The 24724-nt window shown below is 38.7% G+C and overlaps 1 protein-coding gene across 12 annotated transcripts in view; it reads right to left on the bottom strand.

The window, feature by feature from the left end:
- The window catches only part of LOC148014248 (pentatricopeptide repeat-containing protein At2g13600-like), a 45291-nt gene extending 37983 nt beyond the window's left edge, over positions 1–7308 (bottom strand). For 4 of the 12 annotated variants that reach the window (XR_015688699.1, XR_015688698.1, XR_015688702.1 and 1 more), the window contains exon 1: positions 5310–7308. Coding sequence is in view for 4 of the 12 variants with exons in the window: in XM_087667081.1 (XP_087523207.1) it covers positions 5466–7233 (1768 nt within the window). In the remaining 8 variants the exon portion in view is untranslated. Of the gene's footprint in view, positions 1–5302 lie in introns of all 12 variants that reach the window. The other 8 variants (XR_015688701.1, XR_015688700.1, XR_015688705.1 and 5 more) reach the window with 2 other exon arrangements.
- Positions 7309–24724: the final 17416 nt, after the last annotated feature.

The raw sequence follows: 24724 nt of genomic DNA, 5'->3' as shown, positions 1-24724 counted from the left end.
GTGCACGTCCTCTTGGAGGAGAAGTAGCTGGAGCCACAACTCCAGGTCTAGCTTCTTCACCACTGACATAATCCCAAAGATTTTTGGCCACAAGTACATTCTTCATCATGAAGGACCAAAGTGAATAGTTATTTCCATCCAATCTGTCCTCCTTGGATACATAGGTGAAGACATCTCCCCCCTAATTGGCCATGATTATCAATTACCCAAAAAAAAAGTAAAAGAGCAATGTCGAAGCGGACCAAACTGGAAATCTGAAAATTCCCAAAATTTGCAGGAAATAACTTTTTGCAATTTGTGTACAAAGGTGCACTCTGTCAAAATTGTTTGTAATGCACGCAATTCAATGTGCAATTAGTGTTCAACAACACTGTACCAGCAAAATCCCCAAAATTTCTTACCTTGGATTTGTTCAAAACAATCTTTCAGTGACTGTAGCTACAATGCGTATGCCAATGTCCTTAGAAAACATAAAAGCCCCAAAAAAAAATTTATGAATGCGCCAAAAGATTTGCATCCAATGTGTTCCAGACACGCTTCTAAATGTTATGCATGTTGCATAGGAACCCTTGCTTCCAAAAAGTTATACTGGAACTAAAAAATTTAAAAAAAACGTTTACCACAGAAATCACGAGATGACTGGCGCAGATTCGTCAAGCGGGTATAGTCGTTAGGCAGGCGGACCAGCTGTGAACCGTTGACGGGCGGCATAGGAGACATTTGGCAAGCACTAGTGTCACAACTCTAAAGAAACAGAATTTGTATCCTTTTTCATTAATTTGTCTATATAATGATTTATTAAATTTATTTCCTTTGCACTAATTAGATACAAAGAAAAGTGCATTGGAGCTGACCACTGATGAGTGGTCACAGGTTATGGTGGACCCACGCGGTGGGTTAGAGAAAAGATAGTTCACACTTCCACCTATATGGCCGATTGGGCACCTGTGACCAAAACTCACGCATATCAGGGTTAGACTCGCACACAGAAAAGATTGATGCCTTGAAGTGTGGGCTAGATCCACCAGAACAGACAGTTACAATCAACAAGATGGCATGATCATGAAATGCTTGTATAATGTGCATGTGTGGGCTGAAAGCTTGAAATGCACATTTCTTTGCATAGGAAAGTCACATGAAGATTCTGTACCGTTTTTGCGATGTACACGGAAAAAGCTTTCATATGACACCCATATTTGGGGGGTCCCTAAATTTTAGGAGCCTCGAATTAGCCTAAAAATGCTAGTCCTAAAAAATAGGGATGTCATTCTAAAAATAGTAAGTTCTGTACTCTGACTGTGCTTACTAAATTTGGTTGTTTCTATTCTTGACAGTATTGAGCCCAAAAAGGATGGCCATAGAGAAGAGACAAGTGTCAAGACACTTGTCACACAAGTTTCCAAGTGTCCCACCACTTGTCACATCTCATGACATGTGGCTGGACACTTGTCTTGTGCTACTCCACTTTCCCCTTTTGTACTAGCTCTTCCCTCTCCTATAAATAAGAGCTCGTTTTTCTTCATTCAGCATCATTTTTCTTTGCTGTAAACTCATGTACAGCACCCCCAGATAGCCAGAAACTGGCCCCATCCATCCCCATCATCATTCCCCACTTCTCCATTATTAAATTCCTCCATATTCCCTCTTCTATCACTGCTGTTTTACAGAACAGCAAGCCTATAAATTCATTACAGCACCTCCTCAAGCTCTTTCTTCCGTTTTAGCAACAAGAAGCAAGCCCTATCCATGTACTACTATTCAACGATGGAGAAAGGTTGATTTCCCCTCTTTCTTCTCTCATACTCTTTAAGTGTTCATTCTCTTTTATATTAAATCTCGAAAACAAGCGAATATCATAATTGTTAAGCATATTACGTTGTTCAGGGCGTTTACAACTAGTGGGGCGTGCCACTGATGACGTGAGGACTGTCGAGCAGGACGTCGCAAGCAAGCTGGCGGGCGTTAAAGCTATGGACGCAGGGTCAAACGGCGCAGGGCAGGGGCACAATCGACAAGCGAACAAGAGACGTCAGACAGGCGGACGTGACACAGGGCAAATAGAAGGCGTAACAGACGACACTTCTGGACGTGACGACTGCAGACACGCGGCGCTGGTGACTGTTAATGGGCAAAACTAGCGAGCTGGATACTGGCGGGCTTGACGTCTAGCGGGTGGCGTGGCAGACTGGACTGGCGGGGTAACAACTAACGTCTGACGCTTCAGACTATGATTGATGGGCATGTTGTCAAGACGTGGCCAGTACAGCAAACTGGCGTGTGGCACAAGAAGCAATCGGGCTGCTGCAGGTCATGGCGAATCTGACGGGGCAGAGTTGAACACAGCCAGAAGCTCCCAAAGGCTGAGTGGAGCTGAGGAGAACCTGAGCTTCAACTGAATAGAGCCAATGCTGCTTTGATACCAAATGTGAGGAGAAGGCAGGATCGAAGCTCAGCATAGAAACTCAGTAAACAATATGAGAGTGAAGCACCACACCCAATGCAATAGACTGAAAGAGTGTAAACTGAAAGTATAAGGTACAACCCTTAAACCTTAGGGTTGTAGGGGGTGTTCATACCAAAACACGGTAAGTGCTCGTAAGTGTGTGTCATAAGCACATATGAAATAATACCATAAGTCTGGGGGAAAAAACCTCTCCTACCAAGAGTAAAAAGTGCCCCAGTGTCCTAATCACAGACACTCCTATGTGAGCGTAGGCGTAAGTGAGGCGTGAGTGAAATACCCAACACTGCTCGCATAGCAGCGATGTCTTCAACTTCACGGCCTCCATCTCTAACTTCACAGCCTCCATCTCTAACTTCTCCATCAATGCCCATTGCTCTATTCAGCACTTTCGACTCTGACACTGAAGAGGTACAGTCGCAATCAAGTCCTTACTTCAAAAGCTTACATGACTTTTATCTTCAAGCCACTATTGCCCTAGGACAAGCTCGAGATTCGCCTCCAATCACTATTCCCCAGTCCCCAATCTACCCTTCTATCACTCAAGCACTTCAAAGTCCTGAAGTCTCTTAATGGCAAGCTACAATGCTCAATGAATACAAAGCTCTTATTCACAATAACACTTGGAAATTGATTCCCCTTCCTCTTGGAGAATCTACAATCGATTGCAAATGAGTACTTCGCAAAAAGCTCAAACCAGATGGCTCTGTTGACAATTACAAAGCTCAACTTGTAGCTCATGGTTTCGAAGAAATTAAAGGCCTCCATTACGGAAGTACATTCTCTCCCATACTATCTTTAACCTCCTTACGGGTATTACTCTCCATAGCTACTCATCTCAAATTAATTCTTCACCATATTGATGTCAAAACTGCCTTCTTACATGGTCACTTAGAAGAAAAAATCTATATGTCTCAACCACCAAACTTTATTGATCCAAATTTTCCTAGACATGTCTGTCTACTACATAAAGCTCTTTATGGCCTAAAACATGCACAAAGACAGTGGTACACTCATATTCATTCTCACTTAATATACCATGGCTTTCGGTGGCTAGACATAGATCATAACATTTATACTCTTCTTCACGGCAACACCGTCATTATCCTAGGTCTCTATATTGATGACATTCCTATTCTTACCCACTCTTCTCATGCAATGTCCAAAGCCAAATCTATCATATCTTCACAGTTTGATGTCACAAACTATGGTCCTATGCATTACTGTCTTGGTATTGAAATTGAACAATCGCCCACATCCATCAAAATGCATCAACATACCTACATTATGTCTATTCTCTCCCATTACTCCATGCTAAAATATAATCCCATGGTCACTCCACTTGCCCAAAATCTCCAATTGAATCCATCCTCGTTCCATTCTCTTTCAACTGACCAAGCTCATGAAATGGAGACTATTCCTTATATGGAAGCACTTGGATATCTTCGATATCTAATTACTTGTACCCGTCCAGATTTATCTTATGCAAGACACATTCTCTCCAAAGCCATGTATCAGCCCACTTATGAACATTGGAAGCAACTCAAACGGGTCTTATGATATCTAAAAGCAACATCAAATATGGGGATTTGTTTTACAAAAGACAGCAATGATTTTCTTTTAAGAGCATATTTCGATGCATACTGGGGTGGTGACCTAGCTATCCAAAGATCTCTCACTGGTTTTATCATTACTCTAGCAAGAGGTCCCATCTCTTGGAGCACCAAACAGCAACACTCCATAGCACTTTCTACTACTAATGCCGAATATATAGCATGCAGCATGGCTGCCTAGGAAATAATTTACTTGAAGAAACTCTTGGAAGACATCAGTTTTGGATATCAGTTTCAGTAAATTCCAATCTTCACCGATAATAAAGTATCAATCTCTGTCATTCAAGGCCCAAAATTAAGTCTTAAACTCCGCCATATTGATATGAGATATCATTTTGTATGTGAATTAGTTGTGAAAATTCCCATATCATCCTTCAATATGTACCATCATATGATAATATCATGTGATAATGCTGCTGATTTTCTCACCAAATCAGTTCCCCACTTGAAGCACAAAATTGCCATGAAAATCCTTTGCATAATCTGATGGGGAGGAAAAGACATTCTAACTGAATTGATGAATTGAATGTAATCTTTTATTTCTCTACAGATACCTATGGAATCCTTTTGAGGGGGGATGTAAAGATAAAGTTGTGGATAAGGATAAAAGTTATGGATAAGATAAGGACAAGTCAATATATGGACAAAAGGATCTCATAGATATCCACTTTGTAAATATCTCAGATGTTTAGAGATGAAGCTCACCTACCTCATTTAATGTACCATGTATATATACAACTACTAGCAATGAAATGTTTAACTGCAGTTCACTCCATTTCTACATTGCCTCTATCTCTTTCCCTTTTTGCGCACAATATTCTCTTATCTACAAGTTCTTGGTTTTCACTATAGGATCATGTAGCCCTATGGGATCGGCTCAACTCCAAAACTCCATCCTTCCTCTTCAAGAGCTTACAGGATTCTGTGCATGAACGCAGGCTGCAGACAGCAGTGTGCATTCTAATCATTCTGAAAGCAAAAATAACAGCAGCATATTACTTCACACAATACATATGCACATCATAACCACTGATCTCTTTACACCCACCACCCATAGGCAAATTCGTGCTAAACTAATTGTGTTGACTATTATCTCATAACATGGAACATCCATATGTTAAAACAAGTGTTAGTTTACAGGCATTTGTTTGCAATCATAACCGGTGCATGAGAAGATCAACTAGCTTTAAAAGACTCTATCAAATATGTCACTATTAAAATGGTGCACCTGATACCTCGGTCTGGTATAAATGATATCGGCCTTTTTCTCATGCTGAATGAACTTGTATCAAGCCCAATATACAATCAGAATTTCTATGCAAGAGCATGGAGAATGTGCTCCCTTTCCTCTGTTGTTCATTTCACGACCAGATCAAGATCAGGAACACTACCTGCTTCTCTGATACCGAAATATAGTGTCTCTAGTAGCCTTGTAATATCCTGGCTGTACTCACTGCCCACCACAAATTCATGGACCTTATTTTTTACTTCTATCAAAGCACTTGCAGGTTTTCTCTTTGCCCTTGCCTGTTCTCTTATGTCTTCTAATCTGTATGCATCATCTTTCTTCCCCATAGAAGTATATATATTCCCCATGAGCATGTAAGGTGTAGAACATCCTGGATCCAGGAGTACAAGCTGTTGAAAGCACCTATGTCCAACTTCTACATCCATACATATCTTGCAGGCACTGAGTAAAGCTATCCACATATCTTTAGAAGGTGAGGAAGACATTGTTTCAAGAATTCTCTCTGCCTCACCAAGATATCCTGATCGTGCTAGAAGTTCAACCAAACAAGTAAAGTGATCTACTGTGGGTGTAATGCCGTAATTATTTGTCATCAACTTGAAAATATATCGGCCCTCGCATGCCAAATTCGCATGACTGCATGCACCCAACAAGCATGTGAACGTGACAACATCAGGTTCCACCCCCTTTTCTTGCATACGCTTGAAGAGATCTATGGCCAGGTTACCATCTAAATTTGTGCCACATCCTTTTATCATTGCATTAAAAGATGCAACATCTTGGACTGGCAGACTGTCAAAAATGTTTAACGCCTCGGAAAGGGAACCACATTTGGCATACGTGTCAACCAAAGTGTTGCCAATAAAAATGTCATTTTCAAGATGTTTCGTTACAATTTCCATATGGACTTCCTGGCCTTTATCAACAGCCACCATGTTGCCACAAGCTTTTAAAGCACAGACAAGTGTGATACTATCCAGAGAGATATCCTCCTCGTGCATTTGTTTGAAGCATTCAAGTGCTCGATGACAAGGTCCGTATTCAGCATATCCAGATATGAGTGCATTCCATGATACTGCATCCTTCAATGGCAGTTTGTTGAATACTTCTTGGGCCTCTGAAAGTAGCCCACACTTTCCATACATGTCAACCAGTGTGCTTCCAATAAACAGCTCTGTATGGAAGCCCTTTTGCACTATTTCCGCATGTATTTGTCTGCATGTGTCAGTGTCACCTAAACTGCCACCAGCTTTCAAGATGCTAACATATGTTACATCATTAGGAGAGAAACCCTGTAGCTGCATCTGTTTGTAACACCTCAAGGCTTCCTGGCTGTGTCCATGTTCGGCAAAACCTGATATCATAGCCGTCCAAGAGACAACATTCTGTTCTGCCAACCGATCGAAAGCTTCTTTTGCCTCTGCAAGCGATCCACACTTGGCATACAAGTGGACCAACATGCTGCCAACGAAGACATCTGTTTCGAAGCCTTGTTCGGCGATCTTAGGATACATGTTCCGGACGTCCTGCAAGCTATGGCAAGACTTGAGAAGAGCAACAAGAGTGTGGCTGCTAGGCTGAACAGAATCCTTCAGCATTCTGGTATATAAATCCAGCGCTTGTTGTGTGCGGCCACGTGAGATGTAACCTGATATGAGAGAGGTCCATGAGTGGGCATTCCTGTGGATCAGCCTGTCGAAGACGTCGTGTGCGTGAGGCAAGCTGCCACACTCCACGAACATTGGCACCAGGTGATTGCCGAGGACCCTGTCGCATTCGAGGCCATCCTTACAAAGCTGAGCGTAAACCTGCTTGGCATAAGCTAGATTTCTGCGTTTTCTGCACGATTGTATAATCGGTACGAAGCGCTCAGCTGATGATGGCGAGACAATTGAGAGATCCAGCACCATGCCGCATCATCGTGACAAGTGCCTTCACCTAGAAGACAATCAACATCATGAGCTGCTTCTCACAAGGCACTGCATACCTTACGAGGGGAAGGCACTACAATTCACGAAAAACCGAGATTTAATGTTAAATGAATCTCAAAAATTTCAAAAAAGCTTTTAACATTTAAATAAAAAAGTTTAAACCCCTAGCTTTTATAAAAATTTTAGTTATAAAAATGGGATATACGTGTAATTCGGTTTCAAAATCTCTCGAAAAATTTGAGTCGAAAGTTTTTATATCTATTATCAAATATGCTTTTCGAGAATATTAGTTGGGGGATGAGGGCTTTAGGAACAGGGTGTCACTCGATCTCACAGAAGCTCATGATGCTGAACTCTCATAATAAGTTTTTGATATCTTCCCACATGTAAAAAGGGACTCTTCTCCCTTGTTTTTGTCCTTATGATGGTCAACATCATAAGCTTCTTCTCGGGAGACACCGCTAGCCCCCTAACCCCTAACCACACCTAACTAAGCTTGCAATCCCCCCTTCACAAAAGCTCAAAATGTTGTTGTAATTCACAATGTGGAAATTATAATGGGAAATTGTCTTAAACTTATTGTGACTATAGGGAAAAAACAAGGTTAAGGAGCCCTTGTTTTCCCACATGGGAAGATGCCAAAACAATTTTGTGCTTTCTATGGCGGCATCAGATTCTAACGCATGATACAAATGCAATTATGGTGTTGATTATTGTCTCTCTTTTGCTGTACATCATAGAGCAATCTTGATTTTCAAAAAAGATGGTAATAAATATTCTTAAGGGTAAAGTAGTGGATTTCTGACTCTACCATTATGGGGTGTTGTGAGAATACCAAATATACTACTAGAAATGGTGTAGCATTTATTTATTTTAAATAATAACTATTAAAAATATCCAAGTGTGCATAAGGCCACTTGCACTAGAGCATTACCAATGGAGAGAGAGAAAGAGAGAGAGAAAGAGAGAGAGAGAGAGAGAGAGAGAGAGAGAGAGTGTGTGTGTGTGTGTGTGTGTGTGTTTATTTCACATAGGTAAAGTAAAATATCAAATATCAGTTACGGCATAGGTCTACAAATATTGTAAAATGTATAGTGTAATTGTATCACATATCCAATTAACTCTGTTTAACTCAAGGAAGGGTACGCAAGGGAGAAGAGTGCCACCAAAATACAACTTGTTGCAAAAGCTTAGTAATGCGCCATCTCCCAAACGTCTTCTACAACAACCATTGCAAAGGCAAACCAAGCTAGGAAATTGCTATCATCTAAATCAATGACCTATCGATCATAAATCCTTTAATAAAAAGTGGCAACAATGAAGGATGAGAATAATGATAAAATCCTTGAATACATCAAGCACCTCATCCTTATGCTTCAAGATATACAACCATGTATAGTGGCTAAAATCATCAATATCGTGTTTCTAACTAATTGCATGCATCTATTTTGAAATCCCTCTAAGCACCTTTCACCTTTCCCAAAAGGCCACATACATACATACATACATACATACATACATACATACATGTATATATATATATATATATATATATATACATTTGTGTGTGTGTGTGGAGGAGAGAGAGAGAGAGAGAAGGGTGGCAAAGCAGGGTAAAAGGGCTTTGTAGGTATACAAAACTACCTATACAGGGAGTAGTAGTAACTCTAAGCCCTGCTTGGTTTCCACTCTATGTGTGATTCCCTATACTTTCTAGTAAACCCTCACATGTCTGGTGTCACGAGGGTGTAGTCCTAGGATGTGCCTATGGTGTACTATTTCTTTCGTTGAGTAATACAAGAGCATACCTTGCTCTCACATATCGTGTTACCTTTTTGTGCCATGTTGAGTGAGCAATTGAGTGTAGGTGCATTACAAGGGGAAGGGGGATACATCATGTTACAAGGGGCCATCAATCTATGGGCCACCATACCCTATCTTTTCAAGATTCAATAAACATGCCCTTATGAGCAATGCTTAAAAAATGGACCAACTAAACCATTCAAGCAACTTAGCAACTACTTGATCTTATAGTGAAGAGATTGGGATGAAGCCTAATCCATTAATTTACAACCACCATGTTTTTTTAGTTGTTTATTTTTAATAACATATTTAAACTACATTTTGGCAAATTTATTAATGGGTAACACTCACCTTTCACCCAACATCTTGGAGCCCCACAATTGTGGGTTTGATCACAATGATCTACCTCACGAAAGGCTTTGAGGAGGAAATAGAAAGGAAAAGAGAGGGTCAAATGGATGAGTTACATATGAAGGACAATTTTAGCAAATGCTTGCAAGAGTAAAAACTTATGCATACATCTTTGCCAATAGTGATTGATGGTCAAAAGGTTCTTCAAATATGTGCCCTTTATATAAAAATTCCACTCAATGATTGTTATATGTAGTCCCCTTCAACTTATGTGGGACATTTTGCCCTCTTTATCAAGACATGATGTGGGAGATTCTCCTTTGTTAACCAAACATACTATGTGTAAGAGTTAAAATAAAATATGTACAAGTTAGTTTTTTCTATCATTTGTTAGTATTGCCTATTAGGGCATATGCTATTGCAATGGTACAGTGACAAGGTGGTTCATATCCCAAAAAAGTTACACCTACTTAACTTAAGGTGACTAGCCCACTTTTTATGCATGTTGAGAGACAAAAGCTAAGGGAGCAAATGGGATTAGATACCTTGTTTATGAAGGCCTTCTACTTATGATGGCCAATAGATAAATAAAAAGACACTGATCCATTTAGTCTTTTTTCATGACTTGTCTCTTATTTTTTCTAGCTTTTAGTTTCGAAAGGAAGGATGATGGGCAAAAAGATAAAGAAATCAAAGCATGTGTTCGTTGCTCATCATATGCCCACATAGCATGCTTCTTTTATCTATTTTCTCAAATGAGAAGGACCCTTGGCCCAAGCCTAAGATGCCAGTCATATTTGCCATGACCAACTACTACTATGATCCTCTCCAACCAACCTGCCATCCAACCATCTACTATATACATTTCTATATTGGATTGTTATTTGTTAGCCAAATCAATCAACTTGTTTGCCACCATCATCTTGCATGTGGCATGCCTATTCAGCTCTTTCCCCTTTCTCTTGCTCTTCCTCCTTCCTACCATCCTTCGTGTTTGGCTTTGCCACCTCTTTTGTGCAAACAAGCATCTAGCCCCATATTCTCTAATTATTTGACCTCATTTTGGGTTTCATTTAGCTACAAGTATTTTCATGTAGCTACCATCAATGATAAAGGAAGAGAGGTATAACAACTGTGCTTGGTAAATTTGTGAAATATGTAGTTTTTATTATCATTTTGATTATTTCATCTTCATCTAAAGTACTTTATAGTGGAAGGATCTCCCAAAGCTAAGACCAATTCTAAATGGCATCCATTTGATCATCCTAAAACTGATTTCTATCCATGTTTGGTAAGAGAGGAAAGAGAGAACCTATATTTAGTAGGAGAGGAAATAAAGAAGGTTAATGAGCCGATGGACTCTCTCCACTCGATAGGATGATGGACTATTTCTCATACACATTCACATGTTGACCATTAATTATAGCTCTCGCTCACACACACACACACACACACACTCTCTCTCTCTCTCTCTCTCTCTCTCTCTCTCTCTCTCTCTCTCTCTCTCTCTCTCTCTCTCTCTCTCTCTCTCTCATGTGCTTGCCATTAATCTCATGCTCGGCAGATGATCTCGTGCTTTCACAATCCATTAATTTGCATTTATCTCTCTCTCGCATATGTGTTGGTTTGGTATGCATGTCTAGCAAGCCATGGTGTCATCAAGCCTTCACTAGAAACAAAACAACCATCCCCAATTGCCCCTCTCAATCCACGATCCATGTCTCATAAGACTTGGTTGTCATGGCACATCCCTTATGTCCTCGAGGTTTTATAATCTCAATCTTGAATGGGGTAAAAGTGGGAAAGTGATCAAGGAGGTGGGAAGGTAAGCAAGTAGCTCCTTCTTAGGCATTTCATGGCTTAGGGTTTGGGTTCAAGGACAACTTCTTTTATTTTCTAGTTCTTTCGCCTAGTGCATGGAGATAAAGGACAATGTGTGCCGCAAAGGTGGAGCTATGGATCAAGTTGTAGACATAGTAAAAGAATGCAGTAGAGAATCAAATGATGATGGTGATGATGCATGCTACAAAGGTACAACATAAATGTTTGAAGATTTTGTATGCTACAAAGATAGAGCTAGAGAGAAAGCATTGAAAATAGGATTAGGAAATAAAATGTTGATGATGGATGTTGCGCAACTAGGGCAGAAGTGACACTTGACAACGATGGTGTATGATGCAAAGTTAGAGCAATAAAGAAAGCACCAAAAGCATGATCATAAGGAAAGCGTTTGTACTGACAATCATCCTATACCCTTGCCAATAGCTTCATTTGATGCCAGGAGGCATATTTCACGGGGGATTCCGTGTCACGGTGGATTCCGTGAGGTTTTACGGTGGATTCCGTAAACTTTGATGACCGGGGCTCATACACAAAGTGGATTCTTTGTGCGAGAAGTTGATGGGGATGCCTGTCCTTTTCGGGCATTTCATTAATTTAGTGTGTACATGGGTGATTCCATAGCGGGTGATTCCGTAAAATGTATATTAAATTAATAAACGTTTATGAGTTTTGAGTGCGCACTCGTAATAAATTAAGGTTAGGATTTATTTCTAACCAGTTGATTTATTTATGTAGCTGAAGACTGCTAGGTATTCACTTTTGTCAGTTTAATTGTATTATTTTACTAACGATTGTGAATGCTTTAGTTGATGTGTAGAGATAGCAGCAGTGGTGGAGGAAAGCATTGGAGGATAGCGAGTATTCGATCTATGGATTATATTCTGATAGGTGCCATGCCTATATTTTGTCATGCCTATTTATTGAGGCATCGATTATTTATTATTTTTTTGTATGCGCATGGGCGCACGGTTATGTTATTTCTATTTGGACATTGTATTGGGCGTGCCAGACTCTTTGGGAACCGTCCATTAGCTTTATTCCTATTTTTGTAAAAGCAAACTCAAAAGCTAAAAGCTTGTTATATTTTTGTAAATTGGGCTATTATTGAGCATGAAGATAAAATATACATAAAAATACATGCTTTGTGAAGCGCTCACACAAGGCATGGGGGGAGATTGCACCCAATTGGTCTCTTGCTCTTGTCGTTCATGCTTTTTACCTTGTAACTTGTGCAAAAAGTAGAGTTCATTGTTCTTGGGGACCTTCCGGCATTCACTACGCGAGTATACAGCGTCCGATCTGCACACCAGTGGTATCAGAACGGAGCTGAGATCAAGAGCTTTCAATCGCTACCCATCTCGTGCGAAGGTGGAGCTCCTGGAATGAATGGGCTCTACGGTCAATCTCGTCACGAACCGTCGATACAGGCAAACTTCTAGTGATCAAGAACCCCTGTTTCTGTTATTGGATCGCGAAGGACCGGGCTACAGAGGCGGAGGACCACTCCTTCATCTCCTTCATCAAGTCGTGGACAACCAGAGATAAGCTTCATACTTTCCATAGCTAATTCTTTTCAATAGCTTAATAGTGAAGCTTAAAAGCCTTAAGAAGCTTTAAAAGCTTCAAAACTGGTCCGCGAGGTCTCTGAGGACCTCCAAAATTTGCGCGACGGCACAAAAAACGCCCCCCCCCCCCACCCCCCCCATGCGCCGATTATGCTTCTTAAGCTTTAAGCTTAATCCATCAAGCTTAGCCACCTAAGTTTTCAACCCTGTAAGTCACAAACTTCAGGTCACACCACAACAATCAACTTCAGCAAGTATTTTTAGATCAAGTTCTGCAAGTTTCATAAATCGAATAAGTTCTGCAAGTCTGCAACTCTACAAGTCACGTAAGCCTGCAACTCTGCAAGTCAGACTAGTCAACTGGAGTCAGAACTGACTTGTGCTCAAAACTCCTAGAAGGACTGTTCCTGCGCAGAAACTCCGAACTGCAAAGTTGTTCATTGGAAGGTACTCTACCCATACGCAGGTTTACTGAAGCATTTTCAGCATACGCAGAAGGATAAAATGCAGATTTTCCGAAGATTGAGAAAGCTATACCCAAAAACACATAAGCCTTGTATTCCCGAACTTGAGCTACGCTCATCCCGCTAACTTGATTTTGAGAGAGAAAGCTCTTTTGAGTTTTACAGGATGACGGAACCACATATGGATGATCTTATGGTTGAAGGCGACCTACCTGAGCCTACAATGGAGCAAAAGCTGGACTTAATCATGATGCAATTAGAAGAAGAACGAAGGGCTAGGCAATCATGGCAAGCTCAACTGGCAAAATTACAAAGAGCGTCTATCGACAAAGAAGAACCTCAAGCTGAAGATCTTATTCGACGTACCATCGACGCAACTCTTGAAGCTCAAACCATCTGCAAGGAATCAAAGATAAGTAAAAGAAGTTTCAAATTCCGTACTTTCAATGGCATACGAGAAGGAAAAACTGTTCTAGCATTCATTAGTCAGTTTGACGACTATTTCCATGAGGAAACCTATGCAGAAAAAGATAAAATCAAGTGTGTCACTAATCATCTAGTAGACAGAGCATCTCTTTGGTGGACTGTAGTACGCAAAAGCATAGAATGTCTTGATACTTGGGAGAATTTCAAGAAGAAGTTCATGCAGAATTTCCTTCCACCACAATTTCATGAGAAAGCTATTAAGCAATGGGATCTTCTCCAGTAACGGGATCGTGAGTCTATTCCTCAGTATACAGAGCGTTATTGGAATGCACTACTCCAGCTATGCATGCTTGAAGACATACCAGAAGGGACACACAAGCACAAGTATATGTCTGGACTCCTTGGGCATTACTACGCTGAAGTTAACATGTTCAAGCCTGCTACTCTTGAAGACGCTATTTCACTAGCTCACGACACTGAAGATAAGCTACGAGGTAGAGACAGACGACCACAGCAATTCCAAGCCAATGGTAATTATGGATCTAAACAATTCAATTCCAATTTTAGAAGATTTAATCCAGGTCGTTTCTCTTCATCATCTTTCCGCAAAAATTGGGCAAAACCACCTGCATTACCATTCAATGTCAATCAAAACCATAAGCCTATTCCACAGCCAAATCCTAATGTACCTAGACTTCCCGCCATTGCAAACAATGTAACCAAAGCCAAGCCAATAGTATGCTATAAATGCCACTAGCCTGGACATCTAGCAGCAAATTGTCATTCAAAGAAGCCACCTGCCCATATCAACTACCTTGGAGCAATGGACGAAGACGAACATGAAGATATGCCTGATTTCACTGAAGATGAGGACAACACTACTACTACTTCCGATACTTTACCAGGTATGCCTACTCCACATTCATTATTGACTATGAAATGTTTGGTGCATGGAAAGGAAAAGACTATTTTGCATGATGACGGTAGTACTCATGATTTTATTTCAGCAAAATTAGTAAAAGCATTGAAATTACAGACTGTACCTACGCATTATCGCATCAAAGCTGCATTCTTAGGCACTAGGTATAATGGTACACAGGAAGTGCAAGACTTAGAGATTCAAATTGGTCAATACACTGAAAGAAGAAATTTTCTAGTTGTTCCATTACAGTCGAGTGACATTATTTTAGGTATGCCTTGGCGTCACCAGCATAACCCAAACATAGATTATTCCACACACTCAATGAATATTAATTTTCAAGGAAAATCTATTACATTATATGGTATGCATGCATCTAATGTCTTTCCACTGCTTTCGCATACTCAAGCTAAACGTGCATTACGCAAGAGTAGTAAATCTTATCTTATTTGGGTGAATGAATTGCAAGTAAAAGAAAGTCATATGCACCCTAGGCATAAAGAATTTATTGCATATTTTAAGGACTGTTTTGCAGAAGACTTACCACCTGGTTTACCTCCTTCACATCCAGAAGACCATAAGATAGATTTGATTCCTAGCACACAACCACCTTACAAAGCACCATATAGGCATAACCAGATAGAGCAAAAAGAAATCCAGAGTCAAGTTGAGGAATTACTAAATAGAGGATTGATTCGACCTAGCAGTTCTCCATTCGGTGCACATGTTCTGTTAGTCAAGAAAAAGAATAATACATATCGTATGTGCATTGACTATCGAGCTTTAAATAAGATCACTGTAAAGAATAGGTATCCTATTCCTAGAGTTGATGACCTTATGGATAAACTGCAAGGATCTGCTATATTTAGTAAAATCGACCTTAAGTCTGGTTATCATCAGGTGAGACTAGATAAGTTTGACATATTCAAGACTGCATTTAGAACACAGTTTGGTCATTACGAATTTTTAGTCATGCCATTTGGATTGACTAATGCACTTGCTACGTTTAGTAGAATGATGAACCGTATATTTTTGAAATATCAGTATTGTGTAATTGTCTTCTTTGATGATATTTTGGTGTTTAGTCAAAATGAGAAAGAACATTATGAGCATTTGTCATTGGTTTTTCAGTTATTGAAAGAAAATCAACTGTATGCAAACCCTGAAAAGAGTGAATTCTTTAAAACATAAATTGAGTATTTAGGTCATATTGTATCATCTGATGGAATTAAAGTTGATCCTAAGAAAATTGATGCAATATTGAATTGGCCTGTACCTAAAAACATGCATGAGTTACGCTCATTCCTTGGTCTTGCTAGTTTCTATAGGAAGTTTGTACGTAATTTTTCATTACTTGCTTTACCATTAACCAAACTTCCGAAGAAAGGAATTGTTTATCATTGGACCGAAAATCAACAGAAATCCTTTGACTTACTGAAACATGCATTAACCCATGCCCCTGTTCTACAGTTGCCTGATTTTAATAGACCATTCTTTCTAGTAGTGACCGATGCTAGTGGATCAGGAATAGGAACTGTACTTATGCAAGACAATCATCCTATAGCCTATTCTAGTTGTAAGTTGAAACCTTCTGAACTGAAATATTCCACATATGACAAAGAACTATTAGCAGTTGTACAAGCATTAAGACAGTGGAAACACTACTTAATGGGTTCAGAATTTATGATTAAGACCGATCAGCAAAGTATTAGACATTTACTTAGCCAACCCCAAATCTCTGACCGTCATATCAAATGGGCCTCCTTTATTCAAAGTTTTCATCCTATCATTCAATACTAACCTGGAAAAGAAAATGTAGTGGCTGATGCATTGAGTAGAAGACCTGCCATTCATAATATTTCTGTCATATCTTTTGATTCTTTGATTGCTATGAAAGATACATATCATCAGGATATTACTTTTCATGCTGATTGGAATAAATTAGTTCAAAATAATTTGATTCCTATTGATTCATTGTCATATAATGATGGATTTATATTTTATGAAAAGAGATTGTGTGTTACAATTCCATTCCGATCTTTTGTTTTGAATGAAATTCATTGTCCCCCATATCAAGGTCATAGAGGTATCATATCTACTTTACGTACATTAACTGAAGATTTTTATTGGCCGCATATGGATGCTGATGTATCTAACTTTGTTTCTGAATGTTTGATTTGTCAAAGAGTTAAGAGATATCATGGTAAACAGTATGGATTACTTATGCCTTTGTCTATTCCATCTAAACCTTGGGAACAAATTTCTATGGATTTCATTACTGGTTTACCTAATACTAAATCTAACCATGATATGATTTGGACAGTTGTAGATAGATTTAGTAAACAAGCATATTTCATTCCATGTAAGAAAACTTTAACAGCATCACAAGCAGCACAACTGTTTTTACTAACCATGGATTGCCAAAAGTTATTATTTCAGATCGTGATTCTAGATTTTGTAACAACTTTTGGATTACTCTGTTTGCTAACCTAGGCACAAATATTGATTTCTCATCTGTATTTCATCCTGAAACTAATGGACAAACAGAAGCCACTAATAGCACAATTCTAGATCTTTTACATGCATATACTATTCCTAAACCACAGACATGGGACACACATTTGCATTTATTACAGTTTGCATATAACAATACACCACACACATCTACAAAGAAAGCACCATTTGAAGTGATTTATGGATATAGATTATCTACACATGTTGCATCTTTGTCAAATAGAATTCAAAGTGCTGATGATATTGCTAGCATGCATAATACTATTTTTGATGAGGTTAAAGATATGATTGCTAAAGCCCAGCAATCATATACCAAACAAGCCAACAAGAAAAGACAAGCAATGAATTTCAAAGTTGATGATTATATTTGGCTGAGAATAGAAAAACGTAGACTGCAAAGCGTAGATAGACATCCAGTTGTCAATTTAGCCCCTAGATTCTATGGACCATTTAGGATCATTCATAAAATTAATGACAATGCATTCAAATTAGAATTGCCACCTCATTGGAAAATTCACAACACATTTCACATTAGTTTATTGAGACCATTTAGAGGCCAATTACCTGTATACCCTGTTTATGAAAACCCACCTTTATTAGAGGAAGAGACTGAAATACTTGAACCAGAAGCTATTATAGACACTGACTTTATGACCACTAGAACTGGTCGAAGATATTCTAGATATCTAGTTAAATTTAAGAACCATCCTGTAGAGGAAGCACAATGGATGCACGCTAGAGACTTAAATGCTTTCCCCACTCTGTTAGCTCCACATTGAGCTAATAGCAATTGAGGTCAATTGCTATCCCACCCCGGGGGTATGATGCCAGGAGGCATATTTCACGGTGGATTCCGTGCCACGGTGGATTCCGTGAGGTTTTACGGTGGATTCCGTAAACTTTGATGACCGGGGCTCATACACAAAGTGGATTCTTTGTGCGAGAAGTTGATGGGGACGCCTGTCCTTTTCGGGTGTTTCATTAATTTAGTGTGTACATGGGTGATTCCATAGCGGGTGATTCCGCAAAATGCATATTAAATTAATAAACGTTTATGAGTTTTGAGTGCGCACTCGTAATAAATTAAGGTTAGGATTTATTTCTAACCAGTTGATTTATTTATGTAGCTGAAGACTGCTAGGTATTCACTTTTGTCAGTTTAATTGTATTATTTTACTAACGATTGTGAATGCTTCAGTTGATGTGTAGAGATAGCAGCAGTGGCGGAGGAAAGCATCGGAGGATAGCGAGTATTCGATCTATGGATTATATTCTAATAGGCGCCATGCCTATTTATTGAGGCATCGATTATTTATTATTATTTTGTATGCGCATGGGCTCACAGTTATGTTATTTCTATTTGGACATTGTATTGGGCGTGCCAGACTCTTTGGACACCGTCCATTAGCTTTATTCCTATTTTTGTAAAAGCAAACTCAAAAGCTAAAAGCTTGTTATATTTTTGTAAATTGGGCTATTATTGAGCATGAAGATGAAATATACATAAAAATACATGCTTTGTGAAGCGCTCACACAAGGCATAGGGGGAGATTGCACCCAATTGGTCTCTTCCTCTTGTTGTTCATGCTTTTTACCTTGTAACTTGTGCAGAAAGTAGAGTTCATTGTTCTTGGGGACCTTCCAGCATTCACTACGCGAGCATACAGCGTTCGATCTGTGCACCATCATTAACATGCTCTCATGCCCACGGACATTCCAAGTGTATCTAGTGCCTTTAAATGCACCTTGGAAGATGGAGCTTGCATGCTAAATTTGAACCTCTCCATCAAATCGACATTTGGTAGCATCCTTGACCCATAGATAGAATCTTGGGGCTTTTGCTACAACGAAGGTGAGGTTGCATGCGAGAGACCTTTCCTAGGTTTCGAGACAAATAGCATACTCTGCACACTACATCCAATGGCTCTCCTCTACATGTCCTCTACATACCCTTCAACATTATTTATGATGACTGCATGTGTGAGATTGCACTCAGGTTCTCCCTTCTTACCTTCTTAGACATCAATAAATATGTATGCTTGTCAAAGGAATCTATTGAGTGATTGGAAAGAGATGCCTCTTGCTTGTAGGGCTATGTATGGATTACATCGATGATTGCACCTACCATCTCTTTAATAATCATGGTTTAGTGCTCAATATATGTCATAGCTCAATAGCTTGTTTTTTAGCACCACCTCTATCCATGAGTACATGTTACTCTTTTAGAATGTTGGTTGTTTCCCAATTTAGTTTGTTCTATTACATTCTTCTCATATATGTGATTATGGTTGCACATGTGTGCAAGTTGTTGAGCCTTCTCAATTGGAGATCAAAATGAAGCTCCTCTCCTTGCTGAGCATATTGAACTTCTTCAAATAACATGCATGTTACAAAAAATTGGTGAGAGAAAGAGGGATGCTAGCAACGACAATGAAGAAGGGATATGCCCCCTTTGAAAATGACCTATAGTGATCCGTTTTGTGTGAAGTATCTAACCTCAATGTTTCATGGCCTTCTTAATGTGCAAGAGCACATGGTTTGAATTTCCATGAAGATGCTCATAGTGATGGGTTCCATGGACTTATCTTGTAATTAGGTGTCCTAGAAGGTGTCCCATTCCATGCACAACATCATGACCATATTGTCTAAATAACAAGCGTGGCCATCACACCCCCAATCACATCATCTCAATTTCTTGCAAGAGATCATGACACTATATCCCTCACTAAAAGGTGGCATCAAATATAGCACTAGCGTTGAATGCATCTCTTTTACATGTATATACATGTAAAAATTCGATTGAGAGTTGATGAAGAGAATTTGTAGTTATATCAACATTTTCATTTCTTAACTTATATTTGTATGTAGGATGGACTCACTATGATGACATGTAATGCAAAGCATGTAGCACTTCTATTTTGCAAGTAAAACTAACTCATGAATATTAATGCTAACATATCTATGCAATTTTAATCAAAATTTTCAATATCAATGAAATTGCATAGCAATTACAACTCATGGCCCCTTTTGCAGTCATAGAAATATACACATGACTACTATCTAGGCTTTAAAGGGTGCTTAAGGGCTTAGAGAAGAGAGGATAGCATGTTGGTGTACCATTAGATATTTATAGGAAAATATAGGTCTTGGAATGAGTTGTAGCCACACACACACACACACACACACACACACACTCTCTCTCTCTCTCTCTCTCTCTCTCTCTCTCTCTCTCTCTCTCTCTCTCTCTCTCTCTCTCTCTCTCTCTCTCTCTCTCTCATATGGAGAGTGTCCACCAAGAATGTGTTTGATATCATAACATATTCAAACACCTTCTTCTTCAATTTTGGAGAGATTTTAAATTAGATTACATGTATTTGACACACATTACAAAACTACAAGTGGCATTTTGAGGTTAAAGTGAATACTTTTTGCATATGAATTTTTGGTGTCCTATGTGCAATCTAGAAGGGAATCATTGAGACATTAAAGGGGAAGGGTTGAAAGTGAAAACACTACATGAAAATGACAAAATTTGATAAATGAAAAAGTCATGTAGCTTTGATCAAAACTTGATGTTTGATTGCTCCTCATATAACTATTGTAATAGTTATTTTATTATGAGTTGTTTCTTAAGAGTACTATTTGTAGTACCATTTTCTTTTAGACAAGAAATTGCCTTTAATAATTAGTACACAATCAAATCTATATCAAAATTATTTGTATCTCTATTAAAGTGGTATGCATTGAAATGGGTTATAGGTTGCATCACCCTTTTCTTTTACAATGCACACATGTGCACATGAGACACAAATGCATACATCAAAATCTGCACAACCATACCCACACAATGAATATGCATTTACATGTCCAACATATCTAGAGACACATACAACCACACCTAGGTGTACACATGAGATATCGTAGCATGCACATGTAAATCACATTGTTGTGTAGTGTGAAGCGATGCTTCCTTTAACACCCCATCTATTGTATCATACACATGCAGATTACACTGATATGTGCTCCAAAGCATGTCCCATCTATTTTTGTAGCATCGGTATGTTGTTTGGGTAATCATAACTATGGAAAACAAGCCACTTCACAAATTATCCTTTGCAAACTATTTACACTTGACATTCACAATTTCTTCCTAAGACAATTGTTAATACATTCTTTAAAAAACAATATAAACATATCTAATAGTGCAACTTAGTCAAAATTCATTATTGGATAGGCACTGAATCTACTTATGTGAGATAAACAACCAAATGTATTGACATATAGTAGATAAAGATGAACTAATATTAGTGCAATAACACACACGCACACATAGAGATCAAATGGGTATAGATCAATTGGTTTTAGTTGAATGTGTGGTGACCAAAAGGTCTTCGGTTCAACTCTTCCATTTGGCACAAACATTTAGGATAGGTGCATGAATAGATTAGGTGACTAGACGGGCATAGACTAGTTGGCTTTAGTTGAATGCATGGTGACCAAAGGTCTTCAATTCAACTCCTACATTTGGCATAAACATTTAGGATAGATGCAAGAATAGACTAGGCATGCAATGCATCCTTCACTGTGCATAAGCGTGCTATTTTAAATAATTTTGTGAGCCAAGGAAAGTGTCGCTTCCCTTTGTTCGCAAAAGCACAAAGTGAACAAGGCAAAGCCTTGTGAGCTTTGCAAGTCTACAAACCGCACAACACGCTGTTAATGGGTCTAGTTGGCCAAGCTAACTAGTTTTCTTTGTGTGTATGTACTTTGAATCTATTGTAGTAAGTATCTAAGAGCTATTTTATCCTTTGAAATAAGTTTTATGGTTTTTATGAAGTGAAGTATTGATGCTCTATTTTACTTACTATAATTATTGCGAATGTGAAAAGCTGGTGATTTTGTTGTTCAGGATGGAGGTCAATCATGTTGAAAAGTTAATGGTATTTTGCTTGCAAGTTGAGATGATGCCTATTGCCAAAAAAGAAAAAAACACACACAAGGACAATGCTCTTGCATGTGATAATGCACCCTTGTTTCTATAATAGATAGCATATTATTCAAAAATGATTAATTTTATGGTCTCAATTATATATATATCCAATGACCCATTAAGCATTGTGAAGTGAACCTTGAGCTCAGCCACAGCACCAACAATGGATAGTAGCAGGTAGTGTAAATTATGTGTGCCGTGATGCCCTATTTCTTTGGCCTAATGTATCACCGTACAAGTATCGGAGCCCTTGGCACTTGGCAACTACCTTAGCAATCATCTAGACATTGTGTGGCTCGCTCCCAAGCATCATTAGAAGTGTTTTTGGTCAACCATTAATTCATTGTTTAGTCCACACCTATTGTATACCTTGTGAATAACAACAAGTGAGATCCATTATGCATGTAAAATGCCTCAGTGATGCTATTTTGGTGCATGGATGTTATGATTATGCTTTGGGATGCTAGTTGGATTGTGTAGAGCTTCATTAGCTTAGTTTTGTAGATGTTTATTGTTGTGATAATAGTTTGGGTAGCAAGCTAGTACCAGTAAGTTTTATGCACTTAAAGTATATATGCTCTACAGGTATACCACTTGAATGCATTGATGCTTGGACCCGGATATGAATATGGAATGCTTTGGGACTTAGTTTTGAGCTACACTTGATGTCTTGGAGCTTTAGCAATATGCTTTAGTTACTTCAATGATTGACACTACAAGTTTGAAGACTTATTTGGGTTTTATGCTCCGAGATATATTGGTTGATGTCTCTGGGCACTTGGATGTTATGTACTTGATGTACTATGCCTTGCATTTCTCTTTTACACTTCAAATATACTTTAGTGGATATGCTTTGAGATATTTGCATTTACTTGGATGTTTTACGTTAGAACTTTGGAACTTCTATGCAGTTGAGATTGGTCTATTGAGACAATGGGATTCTTACCTTATTTACATGCTCTCTTGGATGCTCTTAGATGCAGTTACACTTACTAGTGGGCTAAATTGATTTACATGCTTTGAACACTAGCATTTATCTTTGTCTCATAAGGATTCAATGACGTATCCATGCTTCTTGATTAATATTGAGCTTCACTACTTTTTGCTTAGTTAGTTGTCTATTTGATGGATCTCTACATGATTTTCAGATCTCTTACATACATGGTATCTATTAATATGATTGTATGCCTATTCACTGCTAGTTGCTTTTACATATCCTGGTTGATACTTGAATATTTGTGATAGTGGGTGCTTGGTATTTCCTAATTATTTGCCCATAATGGTCTTGGTCATACTACAACATTTATTATAGCAGTGCTATAATTACAATTTTTAGCATTGTCTTGAGAGTTGACATTGTACTTTGGTAATCTATTGCTTGTAGTTGGTGGAAAGCTCTACTCTTTGGTATTCCCTCCTATTTTGCTCTTGTTTTGGCTAAGTTTTGGGACTATTTTGCAGTCATTTACAACATCCCTTTCTCTTGGATTTTGCATTGGTATACTATCATTATGGATGGTTCTTTGAATGATAGTGCTATTTTCAATATTTAAAATCTCGATGGCACAAATTTCACCTATTGGAATATGCATATATGGTAGGTACTAGTCCAAAAGAAGTAGGTGAGGCCATTGAAAACCAAGAGTGTAAAGCTCAAAGACATGGATTAGGATGATTGGGATGACTTGGATGAGCTACATAAATCCACATGTATACTATCATTGTCCAAATATGTTTATTTCAATAGTATTACGCATGAGGATAATGCCTGGTAGTTATGGAAAAATATATGCAATCTTTATGACAAGCAAAGTCTTGCATCACAAATGTATTGATTGAAATAGCTTATGGACCTTCACATGAAGAAAGGGACTAGCGTGTCTGCACACTTGAATGAATTTCATTCAGTTTTCAACCAATTAACTTCGCAGGGCATTGAGTTCAAGGATAAACTACCTCCCTTTTTCTTGCTTGTGACACTTCTTAAGTCATGGGATACTTTTTGTACAACTGTGTCTGCTAATATACCTAAGGATGGCTTGAAACTCTAGGATGTTGAAGGTGCTTTCCTCATAGAGGAGATAAATAGAAAGAATGTAGATACAATTCATACTTCTCATGTATTAGCTATTAGGGGTAAACATGATGGTAAGAGTAGTAATGATTGCCATGGTAGAGACTCACGGATGTCTCTGTCTCATGGGCAGTCTCGCATTATGTCCCATAGTCGTAAGTCCTCTCTTACATATCATTAATATGGAAAGCAGGGTCATATTGAACGTCATGCCATAAGATGTGCAGTAATGAGCACAAAGAGAAAGGCAATGGAAAAGTACATGAAAGTTTGATGATCTTAGCATTGTCTCTAGTAAGCCCAATGTAAATATTGAAGAGATAAATGTAGTGTAACTTGAGTTAGATGATGAGTACATCTTAGCAGCTTCCTCTCCTAATGCTTCTCAACTGACTAATACTTTGTCTTCATATTCTTAGTGTTGACTACTTGATTCGGGGGCTTCCTTTCATGTTACCCTACATAGGGATTGGTTTTAGCCCTATCATGTAGCATGATGGATTCTGAGAGACTGGAAAATGA

This window comes from Lygodium microphyllum, chromosome 25 (genome assembly GCF_053477565.2).
Source record: "Lygodium microphyllum isolate KBCC chromosome 25, Lygodium_microphyllum_v1.1.10, whole genome shotgun sequence".
Classification (NCBI taxonomy): domain Eukaryota; kingdom Viridiplantae; phylum Streptophyta; class Polypodiopsida; order Schizaeales; family Lygodiaceae; genus Lygodium; species Lygodium microphyllum.
This window is presented reverse-complemented; position numbering and strand designations above follow the sequence as displayed.